The sequence below is a fragment of the Odocoileus virginianus genome, chromosome 12, assembly GCF_023699985.2.
Source record: "Odocoileus virginianus isolate 20LAN1187 ecotype Illinois chromosome 12, Ovbor_1.2, whole genome shotgun sequence".
Lineage (NCBI taxonomy): Eukaryota > Metazoa > Chordata > Mammalia > Artiodactyla > Cervidae > Odocoileus > Odocoileus virginianus.
This window is the reverse complement of record NC_069685.1, coordinates 58,379,680-58,406,394: the sequence shown is the minus strand read 5'-3', so window position 1 is coordinate 58,406,394 and position 26,715 is coordinate 58,379,680. Positions and strand designations below refer to the sequence as shown.

Sequence of the window (26,715 nt, the reverse complement as noted above, 5' to 3'; positions counted from 1 at the left end):
GCTCACCTCAAAGGCAGGAGGGGTGTACAACTAAAGCTGTTGATACGGGAACTGAGAAAGGCCACTAGATCAGAAACCAAAGGAGCCAGATAGTAAAAAGCCCTGAGGAAGCAAACTGTAGCCGAGAGAAAAGAGAAGAACAGACGCGGTGAGCCAGGACACAGCGGGCTGGGAGGCAGGGAGCAGCTCTTGGGTTGGGGGGACCCTGGCGCTCCTGCAGCCAGCCAGGCAGGACCCTGGAGGAACAGTGACTTCTAAGCTGCCCCCTGTGAGGGGCTTGCCTGGGAAAGCTGCAGGGGTCTTTTCATCTGTCCAGTTAGGATTTCTTGGGGAGAAACATGAATGGTTACACCCATATCCTGAAATTGTACTTCCCTAATCTCATTAACAAAAAGCAAGTCATGGCCCTGGCCCAGTGGGGAGCGCGTCGGGGGCCTGGGACAGGGCAGGCTGATGGGACTCTGACACCCATGGTGCTAGAGACGGACATACTGAACTGACTCACTTTCCCCAGACCTGCGCCAGGACGGTGCTCTGTGGAAGAAGGAAGCTGGCCTCTGAGAAAGGGAAGAGCAGCGGCCGCTGGTAACCCAAGGGTGCCTGAACGACATGCATCCAGTAATGAATTTCCAGTCAGTCATACAGGGCTTCCTGGGCCCTCCACATCGACAGCAGTATCTTTAGAGCTAATTTCAACAAGGCCAAGACAAGCGGCTGAAGGAGGCCCCTGTTCAAGCCTGGAGGTCAGCATAGCCGGGTTCCTCACTCTAGAAAGTGGCTTCCTCCAGGCACTCAGGGCCTGGATTCACACAGTGAAGACGGGTCACTGCTCACCCACACACACGGGACCCTCCAGTAACAAACCCATCCTTACACTCAGCCTGGGTTCACAGACTCTTTTACCTGCCAAGCCTCAAGCTGCTGCGAGAGGTTCAGTTTCTGCTGAATGGCATCCAGCAGCTGGCTGTTGAGAGACATCATGTCCATCTTGCACTTGGCGAGTTCCAGCTCCACAGCGTTCTTCCTGGAAACACACAAGCTGGGATGAGCGCTGACACCCTGTGCCAGAGCATCAGGTCCTCTGCCCGGGGCACCTGGTGTCCGTGTCTCTGACCCCAAACTCACAACAAACAGTAACTGTAGCTACAGTGTTACTTCCAGAGGCCTGGAAAGTTGGGCAACATGCTTTCATACACATTTTCTCAACTTTCATAAACAAGCTGTAGGTGAAAGGATTATCTGACATCGCCATTGTGAAGTGATTGAGAGAGAAGGATACTTAAGTCAGGACTGGAACCCAGAGATCAAAGACCTCTCACAGCACTAAGGGGCTGCTGCCTTCATCTTTCCCCCAAAATACCAGTCCCCATGGAAGTTGGACTTAACCCACTGGTGCCCCCTTTCCACTAGCAACCCCTTCTTCTGAGGGTGTGTGCAGTGGTAGCTACGCTGCTGCAGAGCTCAGCTACTCACTGTAGCCAACAATCAGGGGGCCCGGGGCAAAGTATATGATGGAACAGTCACCTGCCGGTAACAACCACAGTGTTGAATATTTACTGACAGTGGGGAAACACTTGTGATTTGTGCTGAGTGTAAAAAAGAACCAAGAGACAAGGTCACATATACTAGTTTTGTATAAGAAAACCTGCCTGTGTATATTTGAAGGTCACACCCAAAAATGTCTACTTGGTTCTCTTGGGAGGATGACCATTGATGAGTAATTGCTCCCGCACTTCTGCATTTTGTATTTTCACATTTTGATGTGTTTTACATACTACTTTGTTCACCTTCCCCAGCATTCCTAAACCATGATGGTTCACTGCAAAAGGTAACTTTGCAGGGATACTAAGTAATGGGGATAAAGTGGCAGAGCCTTAGCTGGGCAGCTTCTATAAGGTGGCAGTGGTTGTCCAGCTGCCAAATGAGTATTTAGCCCTTCAGGGACTGATACCGTTCACATTAAAAGGGCAAAACTAAGACGGCGCTCATCATACAGGGCCACAGACCAATGTGCATGGCCTTGTGAGGACCCACCCTGAGGGGCTGCTCAGCCCCCATCAAAGCCAAGCTCGACTAGAAGGCAGCTGGGGTGAACCGTTCGGGCCACCGCGCGACCAGCACTTCCTCTGTGGCTTCAAGTCTACCGAGCAGTTGGTCACCGACCTCGACACCCCGGGGCTCCAGGACAGGGCCCTGCCCACCCATCCCGGACGCTCCAGACCGCTCGCAGCTGGCCCGCCCACTCGCTCCAGACCGCTCGCAGCGGGCCCGCCCACCCACACTGCGGCTGCCGGGACATGAGCTGAGCCTGGCCAATGAGCGCCAGTGTCTCAAATGCCGCACACTGCTCCCGTCACGGCCGCTGCCATTGGCTGGTCGCGAGTGGCGGAAATCCTTGCCTGGCGCCAGTTGCCAAGGACGCCCCGGCTGGCCCACACCACGGTCCTGGAAAGTCAGCGCAAACCCCTGGCGCCCCATGGCAGGGAAACCTCCTGAGCTTACAGGCGTCTCCCGGCAGGTGGCGCCACGAGCAGCCTGAAGACCCCGGAATGTGCTGACTAACGCCGCAGCCGGAGTGGCACAGGTCCAGGGGCAACTGCAGCCCGCCGGGCACAAAAGGGAACCCTTTCCTTCCGGAAGGCCCTCGAGCTGGGCCCACCTTGGGGGCCTAGGTGTCAGTCACAGCCTGGGATGGCACCCTCGGAACGTTTGCTCACTAGGGCATCTTGGAGCTTATCATTCATGAGAAAGCACAAAACAAGAATAACAAAGCTGCAGAAGCCCCTGATCAATACATTAATCAGTTTTAAAAAGGAATATTTCAAAGGGCTAGGCGAATTCCTTGTATAAATGAAACCATTAGCAACTGAGCCCTCTGCTTGTGTAAGGCAGATGCCAGCCCAGGATTTCTTCTCACTGAGGACCTTTCACCTGCAAGGAGATAAAATTGTTAACTTTTCTGAACACCTTAAGGTTTTTGCTGTCCAGTGAAGAGAGGGAAGTTATTCTTCTTGGGGGAAAGTCTCATCCTTATTGTATATTAGAATCATGGGGTGGGAGCTGCCCCCAACCCAGAGGTTCAGACTGAAGAATTGTTCTGGAGAGGGCCCTGGGGTTGGGGTCGGGGAAGATTCTAAAATGCAGCCAAGATCAGAGATGATGTATATAAAACTCTCACAGCCCTACACAAATGTATGGTTGCCCCACACTTCAGTGATTCCTTAGGTCTCGTCTGAATTCTGTATACCCGGAATTTCATTTGTGAGGGACAGAAAAAGAACCCTCCTGGAGTGGTCTAACACTCTAAGGGCAGGGCCAGGAAGGACAGGGCCTCACTCCAAAACCCTTCTTACTCAGGAGGGAGAACTCACAAATCTGTTCAGTCATACTCCAGGAGGTTGACTCGGCCTCTGCGGGCAGCAGGTGAGGGCATGCATTTCAAGGTTTCATGGAGACTTGGTAATTTCCTGTCACCCAGGTGCTGGAGCTAGGTGCACTTTTAGTGGAAGGGACTGGACAACTTGTTTCTTCTGCTCTCCTACACCCTGGCACTTTCTCTGGCTGTATCCCCACCTCCTATGCAGATGGAGGGTGGTCAGAGCCCGATGGCCAGCTCTCTTCTGTTTCTCTAGCTGAGAGAAGCTGACAAACCAGACTCTACTTCTAACTTACTGGGCTTCCACAATTAGCACCCTAATTTTACCATTTTATTCCCTAATTATTTGACGTAATTTCACCCTTTGTTATTCATAATAGTATGGTCTCACTCCAAAATACCACACTGCTATGCAACAACACAAGAGACGACTCTACACATGGATATCACCAGATGGTCAATACTGAAATCAGACTGATTATGTTCTTTGCAGTCAAAGATGGAGAAACTCTATACGGTCAACAAAAACAAGACCAGGGGCTGACTGTGGCTCAGATCATGAACTCCTTATTGCAAAATCCAGACTTAAATTGAAAAAAATAGGGCCATTAAGGTGTGACCTAAAATAAGTCCCTTACAGTGGAAGTGACAAACAGGTTCAAGGGATTGAATCTGATAAATAGAGGGCCTGAAGAACTATGGACAGAGGTTCATAACATTGTACAGGAGGCAGTGATCAAAACCATCCCCAAGAAGAAGAAATGCAAAAAGGCAAACTGGTTGTCTGAGGAGGCCTTGCAAATAGCTGAGAAAAGAAGAGAAGCGACAGGCAAAGGAGAAAAGGAAAGATAAACCCATCCAAATGCAGAGTTCCAAAGAATAGCAAAGAGAGATAAAGCCTTCCTAAATGAACAGTACAAAGAAATAGAGGAAAATAATGGAGTGGGAAAGATAAGAGATCTCTTCAAGAAAAAGAAACACCAAGGGAACATTTCATGCAAAGACTGGCACAACAGACAGAAATGGTAGGGACCTAACAGAAGCAGAAGATATTAAGAACAGGCGGGAAGGATACAAAGAAGAACTGTACAAAAAAGATCTTCATCACCCAGATAACCATGATGGTGTGATCACTCACCTAGAGCCAGACATCTTGGAGTGCGAAGTCAAGTGGGCCTTAGGAAGCATCACTATGAACAAAGCTAGTGGAGGTGATGGAATTCCAGCTGAGCTATTTCAAATCCTAAAAGATGATGCTGTGAAAGTGCTGCACTCAATATGTCAGCAAATTTGGAAAACGCAGCAGTGGCCACAGGACTGGAAAAGGTCAGTTTTCATTCCAATCCCCCCAAAAGGCAATGTCAAAGAATGATCAAACTACCATACAATTGCACTCATCTCACACACTAGCAAAATAATGCTCAAAATTCTCCAAGCCAGGCTTCAACAGTACATGAACTGAGAACTTCCAGATGTTCAAGCTGGATTTAGAAAAGGCAGAGGAACCAGAGATAAAATTGCCAACATCCGTTGGATCACAGAGAAAGAAAGATAGTTCCAGAAAAACATCTACTTCTGCTTCATTGACTACACTAAAGCCTTTGATTGTATGGGTAGCAGCAACCTGTGGAAAATTCTTCAAGAGATGGGAGTACCAGACCACCTTACCTGCCTCTGTGAAACCTGTATGCAGGTCAAGAAGCAACAATTAGAACCGGACATGGAACAAAGGATTGGTTCAAAATTAGGAAAGGAGTACATCAAGGCTGTATATTGTTATCCTGCTTATTTAACTTATATGCAGAGTACATCATGAGAAACGCCAGACTGGATGAAGCACAAGCTGGAATCAAGATTGCTGGGAGAAATATCAAGAAACTCAGATGCAGATGACACCAACCCTTATGGCAGAAAGTGAAGAGAAACTAAAGAGCCTCTTGATTAAGGTGAAACAGAAGAGTGAAAAGGCTGGCTTAAAACTCAACATTCAAAAACTAAAGATCATGGCATCCGGTCCCATCATTTCATGGCAACTAGTTGGGGAAACAATGGCAACAAGGACAGACTTAATTTTCTTCGGCTCCAAAGTAACTGCAGATGGTGACTGAAATCATGAAATCAAAAGACCCTTGCTCCTTGGAAGAAAAGCTATGACAAACCTAGACAGTGTATTAAAAAGCACAGACATTCTTTTGCTGACAAAGGTCTGTATAGTCAAAGCTATGGTTTTTCCAGTAGTCATGTATGGGTGTGACAGTCGGACCATAAAGAAAGCTGAGTGCTGAAAGATTGATGCTTTTGAACTGTGGTGTCGGAAAAGACTCATGAGAGTCCCTTGGATTGCAAGGAGATCAAACCGATCAATCCTAAAGGAAATCAGTCCTGAATATTCTTTGGAAGAACTAATGCTGAAGCTCCAATCCTTTGGCCACCTGATGCGAAGAGACACCTCATTGGAAAAGACCCTGATGCTGGGAAAGACTGAGGGCAGGAGAAGGGAACGACAGAGAATGAGATGGTTGGATGGCATCACTGACTCGATGGACATGAGTTTGAGCAAACTCTGGGAGATGGTGATGGACAGGGAAGCCTGGCGTGCTGCAGTCCATGGGTTGCAGAGTCAGACATGACTGAGCAACTGAACAATTCAAGTATTCAGTAACTACATCCATTGGAGAGGACTCTTGAGAGTCCCCTGGCCTGAAAGGAGATCCAATCAGTCCATCTTAAAGGAAATCAGTCTTGAATATTCATTGTAAGGACTGATGTTGAAGCTGAAACTCCAATACTTTGGCCACTTGATGCAAAGAACTGACTCACTAGAAAAGACCCCACTGCTGGAAAAGATTGAGGGCAGGAGGAGAAGGGGACAACAGAGGATGAGATGGTTGGATGGGATCACCGATCCCATCATATCTCAATGGATATGAATTTGAGTAAACTCCGGGAGTTGGTGATGGACAGGGAGGCCTGGTGTGCTGCAGTCCATGGGGTCGCAAAGAGTCGGACACGACTGAGTGACTGAACTGAATCAGGAATGGCTAAGACAGTGTAGGTTTGTGATTCTCACCAAGGATAATTCCAAAATGAACTGGAAATTGAAAGACAACTTGATAGGAGATTCTGACCAGACAGAAACGGGGACCCAAATGTAAAACCAAAATGGAAATGATGGAAATGACTAAAGAGAACAAGGGGAGGGAACAATGGTGTATGAAAATGAAAAGGGGAAGATGTGGGGAATTTTAAAGTCAGAAATTAAAATATCATATTACTTCTTAAAAAAGGCAAATGGTATCTATTTACAAATTCTTTTAAATAAGCTCCTTTTAGCTTTCTGCCAAGTAGCCCTGAGGTGAGGGAAAAGGAGCCTGAGACTGAGGTGAAGGCCAGCGATGAGCATCAGCTGCGATCCTGGGGAAACGCCCTCATCTGTAAAATTGGGATTGAAAGGCTCCACTTCTTGCTGTGGCTAGGAGGATTAAAGGATGCTTTGTAAGCAGTAAAGTGATGCACAAATGTTGTTATTAATGTGTTATAAAGCCTGCAAAGCAGACACAATTTTAGTGCCCTTTATCTCCTTAGCCTCAATAAACAGGACAGATTGAATGTGTGACAAAGATAATTCTCGGGAGGATGGGAAATAAATATGGTCTTTGCGCCTTTGTACTGCCACATATTTTGAATGTACAAGAATGCATTTATGCATTTCTTATCTGTCAGAGAAATCACAAAACATTATTTAAAAGTGACCCAGTTTACTAGAAATTAACAAAGACAAAGAAAAATGTTCAGTGACACTCTGAGGATGCAGTCAAACTCAGAATGTAGGAAAATTACGAATTAAAAGAGCCGGTTTCTTCAATAAATGCAAATTGAAGGAAAAAAGAGAAGGGGAAGAGTTACAACCTTTTGGGACATAACAACAAAACAGAGTATGCTGGAGTTTGGCATCTGATTCTTATCAAGTATAAAAAGACATTTATGGGACAACTGGGGAAATTTGAACACTGGATACTAGATGATATTAAGAAATTGAAGTTTTTTCATGTGTGATATTTCTGGCGTGTGTTTTACAATAAAGAGTCTTCCTCTGGTAGAGATTTATGTGAAAATGTTTATGGGTGAGATGATATGTCTCGTGATCCACATTAACATGGTCCAGAAGGGGAGGGGGAAGAAATGGACAGCTACAGATGAAACCACACTGGCCGTGCTGTTCATTAGCATTGAAACTGAGGTAGGTAGGTCGGAATTCGTCTCATGTTTTCTACTTTTGTGTATGCTTGAAAATGTCTGTGATTAATAGTAAAACAAAAACAGCAAAAAAAAACTGTGTGTGTGTGTGTGTATATAAAATGAGATTAGCCCACTCCAGTATTCTCACCTGGAGGGCTACAGTCCACGGGGCTGAAAAGAGTCGAACATGACTGGAGCAACTGAGCACGCATAGTGAGATCAGAATGCTGAGATATAAGTGAAAACAAACAACAAAAAAAACATGTAGAGCATCATCTCGCTGATTTTTTTAAAGAGTCCACAAAAATTGCATTGCATATACACCTGCATACACATATGTAAAAAATCTGCAAAAAACACATACCTGACTTTTACTAGTAGTGTCTGTCTGGGAAGAAGAATGGGATGGGGAGTGAGAAATTCCCGAGTAGCAGGGAAACTCTTTGAGTTTTGTATTCTTCTGTATGATTGAACACCTAAGACTGAGCACATTCTCAGGTTATTAATACGTGTAGTTACAGTTAAACAAGTCATGCCCACTCACTTCGCGATGGCCTCGTCCCGGTCCCTGATGGCCTTCTGAAGCTGCTCCTTTGGTTCCTCGTCCTCAGACGTCACTCTGAGTCGGTCTCTCTCCTCCTTCAGGGCGGTCATCTCCACGCTCAGCAGTGTCACCTAATGGGAGACGAAGGGGATGAACACAGCACACCACTGCAGCCGGCCTGGGGTGTCTCCCTCCCGAGGGAGAAGAGAACAGGCCCAGGCGGGCTCAGGGCCTCTGTGTGAGGCAGGCTGGTGACTTCCCACTGCCCCTGCTCCAGGAGGGAGGGGACCACACATGAGGCTGGAGCTGGGTGGATGGGGGCGCTCAGCCCCGAGCTGCTGCACCCGGGGGCCCAGTCCCCTTGTGCACACCACGGCGCCTCCTTCACCTGCAGGCAGTCTCTGGGAGCCGCTGAGTGAAGGCCACGTGTGCACCAGGGCCCTGGAACACATTTAGGGGGATAAGGACTCGAGTTTTGTTTCCCGTCATCTTCTGATCGACATGGAACACTGCCCTGTGCCCCACACGGGCCCGGCTGGCCCCAGAGCCTGGGACCTGGTTCCTGTTTCTGTGACAGCATTAGATGCAGCCTGGCTTTCCCGTCGTCTTCCTTCAGCTCCCCAGGTCAAAGCCGCAGGGAATTTAGGCAGGAAAACAACACTGTCACCTTTCACTTCAAGCCTCTTACCTTCTCTGTGGTCCATGCCTCTGTGAATGGCACCAGAGCCCACTCACGGGGAGTCAACCTTGGGTGGTGAGGCACCCCTCCCGGTGGCTCCCTCGGTGACCAGAGTTTACCCCACCCACTGTACACAGCGACCTCTCGCACACCTTGTGCTCTGCCGTGGAGAGAAGCATGTCCTATCCATCTGTGTGTCTCAGACCCTGACCAGAAACAATGCTTAATCCCCAAGTGCCTGTGCAGTGGATGGTTGTCATTTTGGGGCTTGTCAAGCACCCAGAATTCCTATCTGGGGCATTTCTAGTTGCAGGAGCCTCGGCAGGAGACAGAGCATGCGCACCTACTAAGGAAGACAGGGAAGAGACCTCCTTTCCGAGGTACCTGGGGCTACAGCTCTTGCGGGCACAGCAAAGCCACTGGCCAGTGGGAGATTACTCCATGGAGAGCAGATGGCTTTGTCACCCCACTTCCCATGGCTTCCTGTTTTGGAGCTCAGTTTTCCAGCCTGCCTGTTGATTCTATGACATTTCAGATTTAATTCCAGTATATTATTTTTCTGCTCAAGTTGAGTGAGTTTCAGTTGTCTGCAACCAGAAACCCTGCCTGATAGAGCTTTCAATAAATATTTGTTCAGTGAATGGAAGGCGGGGAACCCTCTTCTCACAGCCGATAGGACCAGACTGGAGTCAGGACGCCCGACCCTGCCCTCTTAACTGTCACACACACTTTGACGTCTTCCCAGGAAGGACCATCCATCTGGGTCTGCCCCTCCCCCATCACCTTTCTGCTCTTCGAGGCCCAGGTCTGATCACCTTGACAGTGAAGCTGAGCAAAGGCCCCAGGACTAAGGCTGAAGAGCAAGCTTCTCTTGAGATGCCTTGGGCTCCGTAAGCCAAGACGATCGAGGTGCCAGCTCCTGGGGTAGCAGCCACACACAGTGAAGAGGGGCACGGGACAACCTGTCACCGTGTGCAGGGGGCTCTGCACTCAGGTGCACGGCAGGGAATGTCAGGGCCTGCTGCTCTGAGCTGCCATGGTGGGGACAGCTCCAGTGAGGAGCCTCGGGGTGCTGGGCACCTGCGGAGGCCAGGGCAGGCAGGCGCAGTGAGCTCTGAGGCAGACAAGGCATCAGGTGAGAAGCCCGGCTCTACTCTATTCTTGGCAGGTTTCGCAGCCTGGTAGGCCAGAACCCAAGACCCAGAAAGCACCTGGTGGAGACAGCCAGCCCTCCTCAGACCAAATGAGCCCTGACGTGGCCAAGAGCCAGCCAGGTGTTCTGCCAGCTGAGTCAGAGACAGATAAAACTGCGTGCTAGGCAGGAAATGCCAACATGTCATAGTCTCCAGATAAGACTCCACAAGAATTTTTTGCTGTGACCTGGAAAACCTGACCAAGGTAGAGACTGCCAGCTTAGAAGTGACAAAGGATTTACCCTCTCCAAGTTGCACGTGAATTTGATAAAAAGCAGGAATAAATGGAACTATTCCCCACCATCAAGTTGTTGTTAGGATCAAATGAAATAAATAACATCAAAGGCCCAGCTCAGAGCCTAAGGGCCACCCCTTCTCTCCCCTCCACGAGGACCTTCCAGCTAACAGCTGGTTTATCTGCTGACTTAGGTTATAGCCACCCCTAAGTCCACTCTTCCCCGTTAAGGTAGGTGTCCTTGAAGTTGAATAGCATCAAAGGAAACATCCTGAGGTCATACATCCAGGGCTGACAATCATTTGAGTGCCTGCTCTAGACACTTCAGAAGACAGAGAGGGGTGTCCGAGCTGGAGCCTATCCTTGCAGGCGGTCCACTAAGGCTGGACGGGGAAGGTGAGAAGGGCGTGAGGGTAACCATGAAAAGCAGAGCCGGGGAGTCCCTGAGCAAGGGAGGCAGGAGAGTTTCGAGGAGGAAGTGAGACCTGATCAGGAACTTGAAGGATGAGGAGGGCTGTATGTGCAGGGGTGAGTCTCCCAGGGAGAGAGAAAGACTGGGAGAAAAGACCCAGCTGTGGGAACGCAAGGGCAGCCCGTGCCACGTCCATCTGGAACCCACGTTCAATCCTGCTACAGCAGAGGCAGTGAGAGGGAAACAATAGGAGCGGAGGCTGGATGGTGGGACGCAGCCAGACCGTGGGGCCAGGAGGGTTTGAGAGTATTGCAAGGGGTGTCCCACCTTCAAGTCATGCTTCAGAAGATCACTCCAGACCACGTGAAGGGTGAGTGGCTGGGGAAGTGATGACTAAAGGCAAGGTGTGAAAGAATGAAGTCAGAACTTCATTCTGACAGGGGCAGTGGCTGGGAGGACGGAGGAGACAGAACATGCTGAGATTTCAGAGGAGGGGGCACTCAGATCTCATCATCAGTGAGAGCCTCAACTGCTCCCAGCTCACGCTCCCCTGAGTGTTCATGTCCCCGGAGTAATGGCATGTGCTTCAGTCAAGCATAAAGGAGCCAAATGATGGGGTGGGACTGTTTCTCTTACTGTGCCTCCCAGGACCTGGTGTACTGGCCTGGGAGAACTACTTGTCACGTTGCCCAGCAGGTCCTCCTGCCTCCGGGCAGCAGCTCCAGAGCCCACGGCCAGCCCTCCCTGGGGAGCTGCAGGGATGGGGCACGGAGCTCTCCACAGCCAGTAGGAGGGCAGGGGCAAGTCTGCAGGCCTGTCTATGAGGCTGTGCTTCAAACAGGTGATGATCAATTAAACCTGGGCTCTCTTTTACTTTAGAATTTGGGTAGGCTTCTGAGGGGTGGGGAACTATGGGCACTTCACTGTCGAGGTCCCACACACCTTTTACCTCTGGCCTCGTTTCCAGGACAGCAGAGAATGCTCAGGCAGGAAAACGGCGGGAGTGGAGGTGGGACCATCTGTTGGTGAGGTCGGACCTCAGTCCCACATCACCTAAGTTGGGTTCCCCAAAGGGTATGAAGCTGGTCTGACTCCCCTCATCTTACATCCACCTGAGCCTCTCAGGGTCTTGGGGCACAGGCATATGCTGAGCTAACTGCAGGAGGTGCCCCTGCCCACCCTGACAGCTGCCATTTCCATGGCTCTGGCAACTCCCCCTGCATTACCCACTGCCTTGGGAGTCGGCGTTTCTCCCAAGGGATGCTCCTGGATGATGCAACTTGGCTGAGAGGTCTACAGCCCTGACTGAGCCTGTGGGGAGCGACTGAGCCTGGCAGAGGCCCAACTCTGTATCTTATGTGGGACTGAACGTAACCATCTACTTGATGGGTTCTTTCGTGTTCTTTTGAAAGGGAATCCATAGGATTTGACCTAAATCAGTTATCAGTTGAATTTTTAAGGAAAATTCCCTGGTAGAGGTGGCTTTCTAAATATAAACAGTTCCATGGCAGACTCTCAGCAACATCTACCTATTTCTCTGGATCAAACAATGCCCTCTTGGGCTTCTAGAAGCAACAAAGAGGCTTTCATTAATCCAAATAACTTTAAGGCCCACTTTCTTTTGCATTTTATTCTCCCCATTTGGAAGGTATGATCCCTCCTGTCGCCAACCCCTCTGGGCAAACGACCACCAGAGGGTCTTAGGTTTTAGGCACAAAAGTGTCTCTGGCTGGAGAAGGCAATGGCACCCCACTCCAGTACTCTTGCCTGGAAAATCCCACGGACAGAGAAGCCTGGTAGGCTGCAGTCCATGGGGTCGTGAAGAGCTGGACACGACTGAGCGATTTCACTTTCATTTTTCACTTTCATGCATTGGAGAAAGAAATGGCAACCCACTCCAGTGTTCTTGCCTGGAGAATCTGAGGGGTGGGGTAGCCTGGTGGGCTGCCGTCTATGGGGATGCACAGAGTTGGACACGACTGAAGCGACTTAGCAGCAGCAGCAGTGTCTCTGGCTGCCCAAACCTACTCCCCAGGGCTTGGTCAGGAACAATATACAGCTTTCAGTAGCATCCTTCTGCCCTTCTTATCTGGTCACTCACAAAAAAAAGAGAGCAATAATGGCTTGTCTCCCAGTATCTTCCAAGAGAATAATACCAGAAAGTCTAATGGGTACAACCCCAAAAGACAGAAGTTTATTTCTATAAGTTCCTTTACATTTAAGAAATACTGAATGAAGTAAAAGCCCAGCTTAAATTCCATCTTTCAGCAGCCTCTTCCTGTAGCAGGAAGGGAGGACTAGCTTTGGACAAGGAGGGAAGGGAGCAGCGTTTAGAGGGGAACCTGTCCAGTGTCCCCCGCTAATGGGACCGAACCTCCATACAGGACTCCAGGCAAAAGGAAGAGATTTTATTTATCTCCTATGTAGATTTTAGAAGCTTTTTTGGGTGGGGCTGCTCCTAAGCCCTTTAAAACTTTTCAGATCAGAATACAGATGTCCTTCTCCAGTGTTCTGGAGAGATGAGATCATGATCAAATAGGAAGGGAAGAGCAAGAGCAGCAATAAGTGCCTCGAAAGCTGAAAAACAGGCTGGCAGAGGTGACAGCACTCACAAAGAGAGCTCAGGCCCGCAAAGACCAACTGTCTCCTGGTTTGCAAACTTCCCTGCTCAGAAGCTGCTGGACAAACATCCAAATGTGTCTTGGGAGCTGTGGCACTCTATCAGAATCCACCCAGTTATTCAGGCTCTGTAGAGGGCCAGGAGTCCTGGAGGAAATGGAGGGCCAGCTATTAGTTGTGGCAGGATCTTTTTAGTTGTGGCATAAGGAATCTAGTTCCCTGACCAGAGAGCAAACCCATGCCCCCCTGCATTGGAGCACAGTCTTAGCCACTGGACCACCAGGGAAGTCCCTCAGCTAGTCTCAATCCTAACAATTTCACTGTGGTCTAAACCCGAGGACTGACTTCTCTTGAAGACACTCAGCTCGCCTCAGCTTCAGGTCACTACCCCTGAGGGTCCGACCATCAGAGGAGAGCCTGTCTGAGAGAGACATGGAGAGGGGGACTCATGGGGGTCCCAGGGAGCAGGAGCCCCTGCACATCTTGCACTGGGCCGAGGATGGGGGTGCTCACCTGACTGTGGAGCCGCTGCAGCTCTTCCAGGCTTTGCCTCAGTTTACCCCTCTCTCCCTCCATGAGTTCCCTCAGGGCTCTCGAATCCTCACTGGTCTGCCTTATCTGTTCTTCTAAGGAGTCATCGTCAATTCTCCGGGAGCTCTGACAGCAGAAGAGTCAGCCGGCCAAGCAGAGAGACGGTGAGAGTGGAGGGGAGTGGGGAGATGGTTAGTGGGAGAGATGAAGAGGGGAGGGGAGCAGGGAGATGGTTCAGTTTGGGGAAGAGCAAGGTAGGAGGGATGGGAGGAAAAAAGGAAAGCAGAAGAAGGAAGAAACAGAAGGTTAGAGAAGAGAGTCTGTCTTGCTCAATTTCAACGTGCAGACAATAACTAGAAGTTTATTTTGTTTCAGGCTTTAGAGAAGGGAAACTGCGTGGCGCCAAGAGCCCACCTCCCTCTGCCAGCTCGCTTTCCCACACTGACCCGGCCTCCGCACTACAGTGCATCCCACGAACCACCTTGGCAGGACAGCCACCCTTTCACCTAACTTCACCTAATACAGGGAGAGAGACGCAACCATCCTGCAGGAGGAGGAACCTGAAGAGAAACAACAGCCCGCAAGCTGTGGGTGTAAATGGAGGGGGAGTCTGGCAGGAATCTGACACGAAGCTGGAAGAAAGGCCAGTCTGCTCGGGGAAGCCCGTGGGAATGTTCCTCTCCTGCACCAGAGGAGCCACGTCTAGAATTCTAAAAGGCCCGGCTGTTGATCGTCTCAACTTTCTGTGCTCATGTCTAGCCTTTAAGCAGAAGCTTCAGATCTTTTAAGTTTGCCTGTTCACAGTTACCTCCACCACCAGGACCAGCGGGCAACAGAACAACAACTTGAAGTTTTTACCAGGAGCCAAATTTCTACATTCACAGCCTCCCAGCAAAGTGCTCACACTCGAGGCCCTGAGGCCTTGTCTGCACCCTGAGCCTGCAGGGAGGGACTCTGGGGGCCCCCAGCCCCACATTGGACCCTGTGCCTGCTCCTCCATGAGGAGTGCGCTCCGACAAGGGCTCAGAAGGCATTCTTGCAGACTTTATTAGGTTCCGGGTTCCAGGGCTAACCTCACCCCTCTGGACTTGGTTTTAGCCTCCAAGCCCTGTGGAGCCCGGAGCTCTCATCGTGGACTCTTACCGAGGGCTCCATGCCGTCCACGATGCTCTGGATCAGTCTCTTGAGCTCATTCAGGGCAGTGCGCAAGCTGCCGGCTGGCACGTCCTTAGCCGACGACGTCTCTGAAGACTCGTCCATCGAGGAGTCCGTGGAGACGGCCGAGTCAGCGCTGTCGTTTCCCCGCAGGTGCGAGCACAGATAGCGGACCTGGCAGTAAGCTTCCCAGAGCTGCAGTCTCAACTGCCTCACAAAGAGTTATTCCTGGTTAGGAACTCTAGAGAAGATGGCCAGCAGCCATCCTTTTCTAGTACATGAATCCAAGAATCTAGTTCTAGGAAGTTGTTTTTTTTTTTAATTACTTGTCCCAGAATATACTTATTCTGGGCCCCATACAACTGTGGGTGCTTAGTCGCTCAGGTGTGTCTGACTCTTTGCGACCCCATGGACTGTAGCCCACCAGGCTCCTCTGTCCATGGGATTCCCCAGGCAAGAACTCTGGAGTGGGTAGCCATTTCCTTCTCCCGCACAGCTGCACAGACTCCCAGTTCTTGTACCCCCTGCCCTCAGGTCCCTCCCAGCTGCACATAAAGTACTTCTTGATATAGTCCGTTACTTTTGGAGGAAGTCCCCATATAATTAGGGGAATGAGTGGTTATGGGTAATATGAAAAGAAGCCAATTAGATGGACCACAAATGTTCCAGAACCCTGTCAATGCCAGAGTTCTAAGGCTGACTAGTCAACTAGCATTTCCTAAGTGGCCGCCTCAGGACATCTCCAGCCAGCAGGCTGAGGGGCTCACACACGTGCAGACCACGGCACCCGAGGTGTGGGGTGAGCGGGAGGCCGGGGGGGCACAGCACCTGCTCTCTCTCCTGCTCCAGCTCCTCGGCCTCCATGCTCTGCTCTATCTCGGACAGGAGCGACGCGCTGGTGGCGGCGGCGCTCTGCAGGCTCCTCTCCTCGGTCAGCTCCTCCACCTTCACCTGCAGCTGCCGGCAGGAGAGCCGCACCTCCTGCAGCTCCAGCTGACTCTGGTGCAGCTTTCGGGGAGACAGCAAAGGGGGGTGAGGGGGCTGAGCCCGACCACTAATTTACAGGAAAATACAGAGCGGGGGAGGAGCAAGCTAGAAGGTGTTCAGGGGATGCAGTTGGTAAAATACAGATTTGGGAAACTCTACAGGACAAACCGCCCAGCTTCTTCAACAGATAAATTTCAAAAAGAAAAAGATAAAAGGGGAATCTATAGATTAAAAGAGACTTAAGAAACATATTGCCTGACTGCCACATGACTCAAAAATGTGAAAAACAATTATGATATTATTAAGACAACTGAAAACCTGAATGCTGGCTAGATATCTGATACTAAGGAAATACGGCTAAGTTTTCTAGGTGTACTGGTCCTGTGTTTATGTTTTTTACAGCTCTTATCTGTAAAGTATTCTTTACTTACAGATGAAATTACAAAAATTCTGGGATTTACTTCAAAATAATATGAGAGGGGAGCAAGTGGATGTCATGAAGCTAGGGTGGGGCTGACCAGGGATGGATGGTGTGTAGATATGGACAGTAGGGTATGTGGGGTATCACTGCACTATTCTGAGTTTGTCTGAAATTCTCCAGAATAAAAAGTTGGACACACAAACCTACAGGCATACAAAATAAGGCACCGTTAGACTCTCATCAGAATGACTAAGATAAGTAATAGCAACACAATAATAATATCAGGTTTTGATGAGGATATAAAATAACTAGGATTCTCACTGCTGGTGGGAATGGAAGATGAACTGCCCCTCTGGAAAACTGTCCAGCAGTTTCTAGTGAGTGAAATACACATGTATCCTTTGATGCAGGTGTTCCACTCCTAGGTTCAGACCCAGTAATAAATGACTGAAAATGTACATGAAAGACACACAGGGTGTTCACAGAGGCATTATTCATAAAAGCCACACACAGGAACAATCTGAACACCAATAAAAATAGAATGGATATGTTCACACCCTGCAATACTGTGCAGCACGCCACGAAGAACTCAGAAGAGCATGCTGCTTCTCTATGCCACAACGTGGATGAACTTTTTAGACACTGATGTTCAACAAAAGCCAGACACAAAACAATTTATAATGTAGGATTCTCTTTATAAAAGGTTCCAAAACTTGAGATAAAAGAGATGAAAGTTAGAAGAGAGGTTTGCTTTTGAGGAAGCGGCAGTGAGTTGACTGGGAAGGTGCAGGAGGAAGACTTGTGGGTACTGATGATGGGCTGTCTTGACCTGGACGGTGGTTACACAGGTACCGATTAAAGCTTTGATGGGCTATATACCTAAGGTCTGTATGCTTTACTACATGCATGTTGTACTTTACTGAAAACATGAAGGGGAAAAGGACTGTTTGGAAAGGAGCTAGAGGCAGTATCTGAAGTAACATCTGGGCAGTAATACCAAGAGTTCCCAAACTCATGGGAGAAGGAGTCTCACCCTACTGTGTGTCACACCTCATGGATTACAGGTGAGGAAGACCCCTGGCGGGGGACAGATTTCCACAGCATGTGCGGCTCAGAGGAGGAGAGCGAGGCCAGTGTGGAGGGGACGGCCACGCAGGCATCGCGACTCACGGGCCAGGGCTCCTCGTCTTTTGCTGCCACTACCCCACCCCTCTCTGCATTCCCTGTGGCCCCTTCCCTGTGGAGTCCTAACAGGGCATTTGCCACCTGATGAGGTACTGCTGCTGAATGTAAGAGGAGCCTCCACCACGGCCGCTAAATGCCACACTCTGACTGGTACACTCCATCACTGCACGCACTTTCACCACAACAGAGCCCAACTGCAGAACCAATCTGTTCGCTGACCGCTATGCACACGTCCACATCCTGTGCACAGGAGCAATGTTTCCCACTCCTGTACTTGAGGACTGCTCACCCCGCTCTCCCCCGACTGAAAGTATATTTTGGGAGGTGGGGGTGGGGAGAAGAACTTTCTGGGATTTAAATTTAGTTATTTTAATCCTTTAATAAAATAGCATCTTTGGTCACCCCTGTTCATTAAGAAGAGGGAACGCCATAGTCTCTTTTCCAGACTGTCATCAAGGTAGGCCTGTGGCCCCTGCAGAGATGCAGAGTCCCAGGGGCAGCAGGCAGCAACTCAGAGCTCTGTGGGTCTCATGAATGGAGCAAGCTGCCTTGCAGAGCCTTCAGCTATCCCTTTGGGTGCCCTGGGAGCTCTCCTCTGCTGGTCAGTATCAGAGAACATTTGGCTAATGGCACCAGTGGTCTGGGTGTGCCTTAACTGGGAAGGGTTTGGAGCCTGGCTGCTCACAGGATGACAAAGGACTTGGCAAGCCTGCCCTGCATGGTTCCAGTGGGTCAGCAATACCTGCTGGTCCAGTGGGAACTCCTCCAGCTCTGGTTTTGAGGAAACTCAGAAAGAAGAAATTAGGTTGATTTTTTTTTTTAAAGATATGCCTAGGAAGCCTTTGGCACAATTACAAACGGCATATTAAATTGACAAAATGCTGTGCAATTATTTTCTAGACAACTTCCATGTACATCTCAGCAGGGGAAGTTGAGCACTGACAAGTACAAGTTCTTAGGCATTGGACAACATTAGTTCAATTACTCGCGCACACTCAAAGGTGCTTAATTAATTGTAACAGCAAGAGAACAAACACCGGGACAGGTCTGCCCTCTCTGGTCAATAACTGATCCATAAATAAATTCAGAAAAACCAAACCAAGGAAGAGTCTATTAAATACAAGAACCTTTTAACGTTAAGAAATATCACCCTTTATAGAACAAAGATGAAACTAAATGTAATTTATATGTGTGACCGAGGAAGACACCAAATGTCTTGTGTTTGAAGAGTATGCGAAGTTCAAGCTTAGGACACTCATGCCCTTAAAGTGGGCAGAGGTGGGGGCACTCTCCCTGTCTTACGCTGAGGGAACTGAGATGGCTGATATTAAGTGATGGGCCTAACGGCACACACCCAGAGTCAGCGAGGTCTAGACTCCAGGTCATTTGCTTCCTGGGTCCCCACAGGGAGCAGGGCCTGCGTTCTCTGCTGATGAAAGCCACCCACTCCTTGGGACAAGGCCCCTGCACACACCTGTGTGCAGACACTCACTGGGTATGAAACAAAGCAGTTAAGTGGCCCTCTTGAGGGACAAATCCTTTACTGGGTATTAAGAATTTAGCAAAATGCCTGCTTTTTAAATTTCCTGGGCCCTCAATAGTCATTTTTATCCCTCTCAGACTGGGAAAAAAAAAAAATCAGAGCTGGATTTGATCAGTGTTTTAAAAATCTGTTTTCAACAGTAGAACCCCAGTTACAGAGTGAGCCAGATCAAAGAGGGCTACTCTGCTTGTGGCAGCCTATTGCCCTGCCCGCTCAGCCCTTCTCTCATCCCGTGTCTGAGGAAAAGGATTAAAACCAGGGGATTAGAAACATTCCAAGGCCACTAGCTCTACAGTCTATAAGTCTGATTTAGGACCATTCACTTACTCCCTGAGTGAGCTGAAACTTCTATTTCTGTATCAGTACAGGCCATTTCAGCAACAGAACTAATTAGCAACACCTTAAAGAGAGTTTTATATGACTAGAGGGGGAAAAAAAATTACAAATAGTTGGAAAAGAAGAGATTTCAGTCCATAAATGCAGCTTTTCCCAATGCAGAGGTCCCAAAGTGGGACTTCCCTGACCTGATGCAGGCGTTGCACTCCCATTCTTGAAGAAGCCCAATCGAGAGGCAGCGAGTGTGCAAGGGGTGAGGATGTGAAGGAGGTGTGACTGGGGACTCTGGCTGCTGGAGAACATACAGCCCACATGCCAGCCAAGTACTGCACGGTCCACACTGGTTCTGGCTCTTCCTCACCCCCAGGTCTCCCATCCTTGATCTGAAATAAGGACTTTTTACTTGTGAATTCATGCTGAACCAGTTTTTGTGTTTTTTTTTAGGCAGGGCCATTTCCCCATTTTTCTGTACTTTTTCCTCCTCCTCTCCATACTCTACCTCAGCAACCCTCAGGAGAGCAACTGATGGGGTAATAAACGCTGGTGAGACACGGACTTTGAAAGGCAAGTGATACACAGGAAGTCATCACTGAGAAGCAAGCAAAGCAGGCAAGAGGGTTCCCTTCTGGATTCTACCCAGGACTTACTACACTACTTAGGACAGAAAGTTCACCTTTCTCAGCCTCAGCGTTAGAACATCCGCAAAAACACTGTTCTGTGCAAAGCAGCTGACAAATGTCCATGGCTGTTATCACCGTAAACTTTAAGAGCAAACTCCTTTCTATTTTGAAAACTGATGTGAGGCTTTAGCCAGCATCATTTTCTGTTCAACACTTACTGAGGCCCCACTTTACAGAAAGTTCCCAGCTGAAGGTATAAAACAGAAAAAATGTTACTTTTCCCTTAAAGAGACTAATCACTCAGAGGGCTGTTTAACTGATAGTATCACATGACCTTAGCCTAAGACGTCTCCTCATCCCACCACCCAGGGCTTTCCTCAACAGCCGACTGCTGAGCCCGGGGGCCTTCTGAAGCCTGGTCTTTGGGCAGGGACCCATCTGGCACAGGACTATCCCTGGCTGACCACCTGCACACAAACAGCACTGCTGCAATCGGCTCTGCTCCCTGGCACGCTCAGAGGACACCTCAGGGAAGCAGGGCCCGGAGCCCCAGGCCCAGGGCTCCCAGGTCAGCACAGCAAAGCTTTCTCGGTAGCAGGAGCTGCACTGTCTCTGGGGAGGCAGAGTGTTTAAGGGGTTGTTTCCTGTCAGGTGTGAGCTCTGGGATTCAGCTGAGGCCTGGTAGCAATTCCCAAATAAGGACAAATACAGCCATGAAACAATTTCTTTTAGCAAGGAAAAAAAGAGGCTAATTAAACTCATAGAGGGGTCTGCCTGTGTCTTCGTTAGCAACTGGCAGAATCAGGATCTGTCCTGCTGCATTCAGTGGGCAGCTTCTGGGCTTCTGCTCAGGGCCAGCCCACTAAAGGCAGGGGCCTGCGGAAGCAGCAGCAGAGAGCACGGTGGGCCCAGCACACAGTCACAGGCTCCCTCTGAAGTCTCCCACAGATTCCACAAACCCCAGGAGGCAGAACAGCACTGCGGGTGCTCCTGTCATGTTAACAGCCCAGAAAGAACTCCGTGAAACTGCTCCTGGGGCCAGTGGCTCAGAACAAATTGGAAGGATGACCTGCTGGAGCAATGCACTTGTTCTTGGCAGAGAATGACCAGCCAGTTAGCCACGCCTGAAGAGACCCATATCCGGCCCGAGGAGAGACCTCAGCGTCACCCACTGCCCGTACGCTAGCCTCTCCTTGGGGCGGGGCAGCCAAGCGCGCCTGGCCCTGAGCCCATCCTCTGCCCCCGCACCTGGAGGTCCTTGTCGTGGCCCTGCCTCTCCAGGATCAACACCCGGTCCTGCAGCTCCTCCACTGTCCCCTGGAGCAGGTCGTTCTCCTCCAAGGTGGCGCTGAGACGATGCTCCAACTCCCGCTTCCGATCCGACAGCATCTTGATCTGAAAGCGGGGAGAGAGCCACAGGGCGGTGTGGGGTTACACCCGGGCTGACGAGTAGGGCAGGAGGGACCAGCCCCAGAACACGAAGGCAGGCGTCTCTCCAGCGCTCTGCCCCGGCACCCCCTCGCCGCCGGAGAGAACAGCTGTGAACTCTCCAGCTGAGGAGGAAACCCCTCCCCTTCATACACCAGTCTGGGAAAGGGTGGGAGTTAAGCTTTGGGGAAGCTGGAATGTGGGGTGTCAGGCAGAGGCAAGGAAGGTCAGTGCCCTGGAAATTCCAGAGATAACACAGACAAGGACTCCACCTTGCTGCCCACAGCACTTTTTTTTTCTTGGCTGTGTCATGCAGCATGCGGGATCTTAGTTCCCCAACCAGGAATCAAACCTGTGCCCCTCTGCAGTGGAAGCGTGCAGTCCTAACCACTAGACCACCAGGGAAGTCCCCTGTCTATGACTGTACTCCAACACAACAGCTGGTGGGGTAGTGGAACCTAACCTGTGGGACCCTTCTCTCTTAAGTCCTGAGCACAAGACAAGGCCCAGGACAGCCCCTGGGGCCACTGCACCCTCATATGCTTCTCTCTCTCTGTTCTTCCCTCACTGCTGGCAGGACTGGCACTAGAGGTCACAGCTCAGACCCAGGGCCCCAGGTGAATGGAGGAGCCCCAGGATACAGAAAACCCAGCAGTGCCTGCATCAGCTCCTGCTCTGGGAGGGAACAGGACACTGACAAGTAAATAATGGATTTTACTCAAGGTATCTTCTGTTTCAGCGAGAAACTTCTGACTAGAAGCCATCTTTCTCCTTTTATTAAACAGGCTGATATGTTTGTGGCAGAAAGTAAGGAGAACTAAACAGCCTCTTGATGAAAGTGAAAGAGGAGAGTGAAAAAGCTGGCTTAAAGCTCAACATTCAGAGAACTAAGATCATGGCATCCGGTCCCATCACTTCATGGCAAATAGATGGCGGAACAGTGGAAACAGTGGCTGACTTTATTTTTCTGGGCTCCAAAATCACTGAGGATGGTGATTGCAGCCATGAAATCAAAAGACCTTGTTCCTTGGAAGGAAAGTTATGACCAACCTAGACAGCATATTTAAAAAGCAGATACATTACTTTGCCAACAAAGGTCCATCTAGTCAAGGCTATGGTTTTTCCAGTAGTTATGTATGGATGTGGGAGTTGGACTATAAAAAAAGCTGAGGGCCAAAGAATTGATGCTTTTGAACTGTGGTGTTGGAGAAGACTCTTGAGAGTCCCTTGGACTGCAAGGAGATCCAACCAGTCCATCCTAAAGGAGATCAGTCCTGAGTGTTCATTGGAGGGACTGATGTTGATGCTGAAACTCCAATACTTTGGCCACCTGATGCGGAGAGCTGACTCATTTGAAAAGACCCCGATGCTGGGAAAGATTGGGGGCAGGAGGAGAAGGGGACGACAGAGGATGAGATGGTTGGATGGCATCACCAACACAATGGACATGGGTTTGGGTGGACTCTGGAAGCTGGTGATAGACAGGGAGGCCTGGCGTGCTGCAGTTCACAGGGCTGCAAAGAGTCGGACACGACTGACCGACTGAACTGAGCTGATATGTTTGTACACCGAGTATCCAGCCAGCCTCAAGAGAGATACAGACTTTCTTTTAGGAAGGTATGTTCTGTCTCTTCCATTTCAGTGAGAAAACAGAGGAAAAGAGGAAAAAGATGCCAAGTTTTCTGTGGCCTCAAGGTTTGCAGGGTGAGAGTAACCCAGCATGCCCCCAGGCCAGCGATGCTTCAGCCCAGGAGCCCTGCCCTGCTCAGGGGGCTATAGGAACATTCCTGAGTCCCCTCAATTGCCAGTGGCCTTGGGGGACTCCTGGAGTCCTGCAGGTGCCCCGGCTCCTCCCGTTATCAGTTCCCTGATAGACTGAGCTCTCACCCCATTTCTTGTGAGTATTCTCCTGGTGTGGTTAAGATGTGCTCCACGCTCTCTAGTCTAGCATGATGACAGTTCACTAAGGGGACCAACCACAGATCGTTTTAGGAGAGATCTGGAAATGAATGTCCCAAGTCCTCTGAAACCTGCCTCCTCTCCGTTCTTTGGCTGTTCTCACTCTCTGCACTAGAATTCTTGCTCAGAGGGCACGACTCTTCCCTGGCCACCTCCCCCCAGTTGGATGGGATGCCGTCCTGGGGAAATGAAGTATCAGGCCTTTGTCCAGAGGGATCAGGTATCCGGCCAAACAAAGGAACACTGTCTCTCAGGTGTGCACCCGGGGAAGGACCGACAGGAGCAGCCCTGTGAATGGCCCCTCGACGCTGCTCACATGAAGGGAGCTCTTGCTCTAGCTGCGTTTCATTTAAATACTCTCTGACCTTCACATTTTCCCTCCCGTGGATCACCTCTGGTTCCCGGGTTCCACTCAGGGAAGTCACGAGATAATCTGGTTCTGATACACAACCCCGCCCCTTAACAGAAAAAAAAAAAAAACAGACTCAGAAGTTCAGAGCTACGTGAAGTGACTTATTTGAAATAAACAATTTCATAGCTTGGCTTCTAAACGTAAAAGTGTTACTAGATGAAGCAGGGAATTGGCATTAGGTAGCTAACTCCCTCAGCCGATCCTACACACCCTGAAACTTGGGACCCAATCTGGCCACAAACATTCCTGGGCATGACCCTGTGTCACAAGGGTCTAGGCAGACAGGCAACGGGAGGGAGCTGGACCTCGGCAGAGGTGGCTGAGCAGCATGTCATGCACACAGACCATCACAGACAGGCATGCCAAACCCACCAGCACCAACTACTTACTTCAAGGACCTGCTGCTCAATACCCGTAGGAATTCCAAGGGAAGGGAGGGAGGAAGGGAGTGAGAGCCAGGAGAAAAGAGAAGATATTGACAGACTTTAGGAAAAACATCTTTGCGTCATGCATGAAGCAGGGGAGCAGCCATCTTGGCCTCTTGGGTCTGACCTCGCAGTCTGGTTCCTTTACCATGGTGGTAGCGCGGGACTGTCACTCAAAATGTAACTCAGTCAAAGGGCTGTTGTTCAGACACTTGGCTGAGGGGTTTTGGGAGCAGAGGAGGTGGAAGCCTACCCGGCACAGAGGCCCATTCGGGCTGGTGATGTGACCCTTCCCCGCTCCTCACCTCCCCACAACCTGGTCCTCACAGATTCGTCCCCTCAGCGCTACTTTCCCCCTCTGGCTTGCTCAGGGCCACAGATTCTGTCTGGCCTCTCATATGCTTTCAATAACACTACTTTCTTCTAAACACCACACACAGTGCTTTCCATGTGTTAACTCATCAAATCCGCTCATCAACACTATGAAGTAGATTACTTCAACCCAATGAAGTAGATATTACTTTCGGTTTATAGGTAATAATAATAGGTCCTATTTAGAGGGATTGAACCAGACCCAAATGGAACAGAGAAAGGGAAGATTCTCTTTCCAATCTTCCATTTAGGATGTTTTTGGAGGGATCAACATATTCAGTAAAAAGTAGGTCATTACTAATTTCAGCACACTCAGCAGTAACTCTGAGCAACCTAACTTTTCTAGACAACAGGCTACCCAGAGAAACATGGTCAAGTGATCCCCATTCAGTATCTCACAGACATCTCGTTCAGAGGACTCCATGTCTAAAAGGCCAGGCTCCCTCAGTGAGAAAAGTCCTTCTGCCCAACATGGCTGCTCGGGGAGGCTGACCTCGGCCTGAAGGCTTTCCAGCCGGATGATGTGCTGGTTGGTTGATGAGTTTTTCTCCCGAAAGTCTTCTCTGAGGGCGTGTACTTGCATGGAGAGTTGTCTCTCAACTTCTGATGCCTGTAAGCAAAAGAGACCATGGGGCTGATTCAGAGGTTGTACAAAGGAAGGCCGCTCAGAATTTTGCCTTTCATTTCTCAAACACCTCTTTGCAACTCTACTCTACAGGAAGTACAGGATGAGAAACAACCGGTTTCCTACCCCGTTCGCTTTGTTCTCTCATGCCCAAACAAGACTAACCCCTATTCCTACCTAAAGTCTGAATGACTCTGTCTAGGTCTAGGACCACTTTGCTGATCAGAGGAAACAGGCCTAGAAAATAGTAAGTTCTCAAATGTTAGTTATTATCATTATGACTCTGCACAACACACAGCAGAAGCTCCAGAAACATCTACTAAATTGAGAGACGGTCTCACTATTTTACATGAAAGAATAAGACCAATATACCTAAACCTTAGAAATTCCTTTATCTCCCCCATCCATTTCCTTATTGGGGGCCAATAAAATAATCTGTCTTTACCTCTTACTCCCAGTCAATGTGGGCACTACTTAAAATACCCTGTCATGTCTGTTAAGATTCTTGCTGTTCATTTCTCAAGGATGTTTTCTGCACCTCTTGACTCTCTGGGGAGTGCTGGCCGAGGGGCTCCTTCCCCACCCTGATCTGTTTACTCTCTAACACAGAAACCCAGCAAACACCAAGGACCACTGAGTGTCTCGGCACCGAATATGCAGGAGAATGTTTTGAGAGAATGTGCCCTTGGAAAGATCCGAGCCCTGTCATTCTCCTGAGGGTCTGGCCAGCTCAGCCCACAGAAGAGAGTCCTGAGCACTGCCCTGGGGAGGACAGCCACAGGACAGGGTAACTCACTGCCTCAGTGCTTCTGGGAGGCCAAATGGGGTCAGTAAGCATTATGGGTTCTCAGGGGAGATCACAGCATGCAGAAATGGTGAGGAAAGGCTTTCAGAGGAGGCGGGTGGTAATAATCTTGAAACGGTAGGCGAGCTGTTCAATGAGGCTCTCACAATAATGGTCACATGTTCAATAGTTCCTTTTATCTTCAAGTGCTATGTAATCCATTGTCCATCTTTTTTTGGTCCCATAGATTCAACAAACATTCCCCCCTCCCCGACCCGCCACAAGAATCAACCCACAGTGCTAGTTTTTAAACAATTACAAGACACACAGCAAAAGAAAAATCAAACCATCTCTTTTTTCTTCTTATTCTAAATTTAGTTTTCACTACCAGTTTATTTCCAAATCACTTAGAAACACAGTATTAGTCACTCCTACCTAAAAATAACATGAGCATTATTTACCCAGTGCTTACTATGTGCCAAGAACTGTGCTAAATGCTTTATCTCAACTGTCACAACCAAAGTGGAGCCTATCACCCTCACCCAAGGCAACAAACTCAGGGAGGTGAGGGAACTTGTCCCACATCTCAGTGAATGACAGCATCAGAATGGTCAATTTAGGGCTATCTTACTCTG

At 49.5% G+C, this 26,715-nt stretch overlaps 1 protein-coding gene across 3 annotated transcripts in view; it reads right to left on the bottom strand.

Moving 5' to 3' along the window:
• Positions 1 to 26,715, bottom strand: part of BICDL1 (BICD family like cargo adaptor 1) — a 78,179-nt gene that overhangs the window by 3,133 nt on the left and 48,331 nt on the right. Inside the window, exons 3-10 of one of the 3 annotated variants that reach the window (XR_011490711.1) lie at positions 25,165 to 25,281; positions 21,324 to 21,470; positions 15,812 to 15,991; positions 14,972 to 15,190; positions 13,811 to 13,954; positions 8,160 to 8,290; positions 904 to 1,024; positions 7 to 115 (exon numbers count right to left, since the gene is read on the bottom strand). Coding sequence is in view for 2 of the 3 variants with exons in the window: in XM_070475388.1 (XP_070331489.1) it covers positions 904 to 1,024; positions 8,160 to 8,290; positions 13,811 to 13,954; positions 14,972 to 15,190; positions 15,812 to 15,991; positions 21,324 to 21,470; positions 25,165 to 25,281 (1,059 nt within the window). In the remaining variant the exon portion in view is untranslated. The remainder of the gene's footprint in view (positions 1 to 6; positions 116 to 903; positions 1,025 to 8,159; positions 8,291 to 13,810; positions 13,955 to 14,971; positions 15,191 to 15,811; positions 15,992 to 21,323; positions 21,471 to 25,164; positions 25,282 to 26,715) is intronic. The other 2 variants (XM_070475388.1, XM_020904216.2) reach the window with 2 other exon arrangements.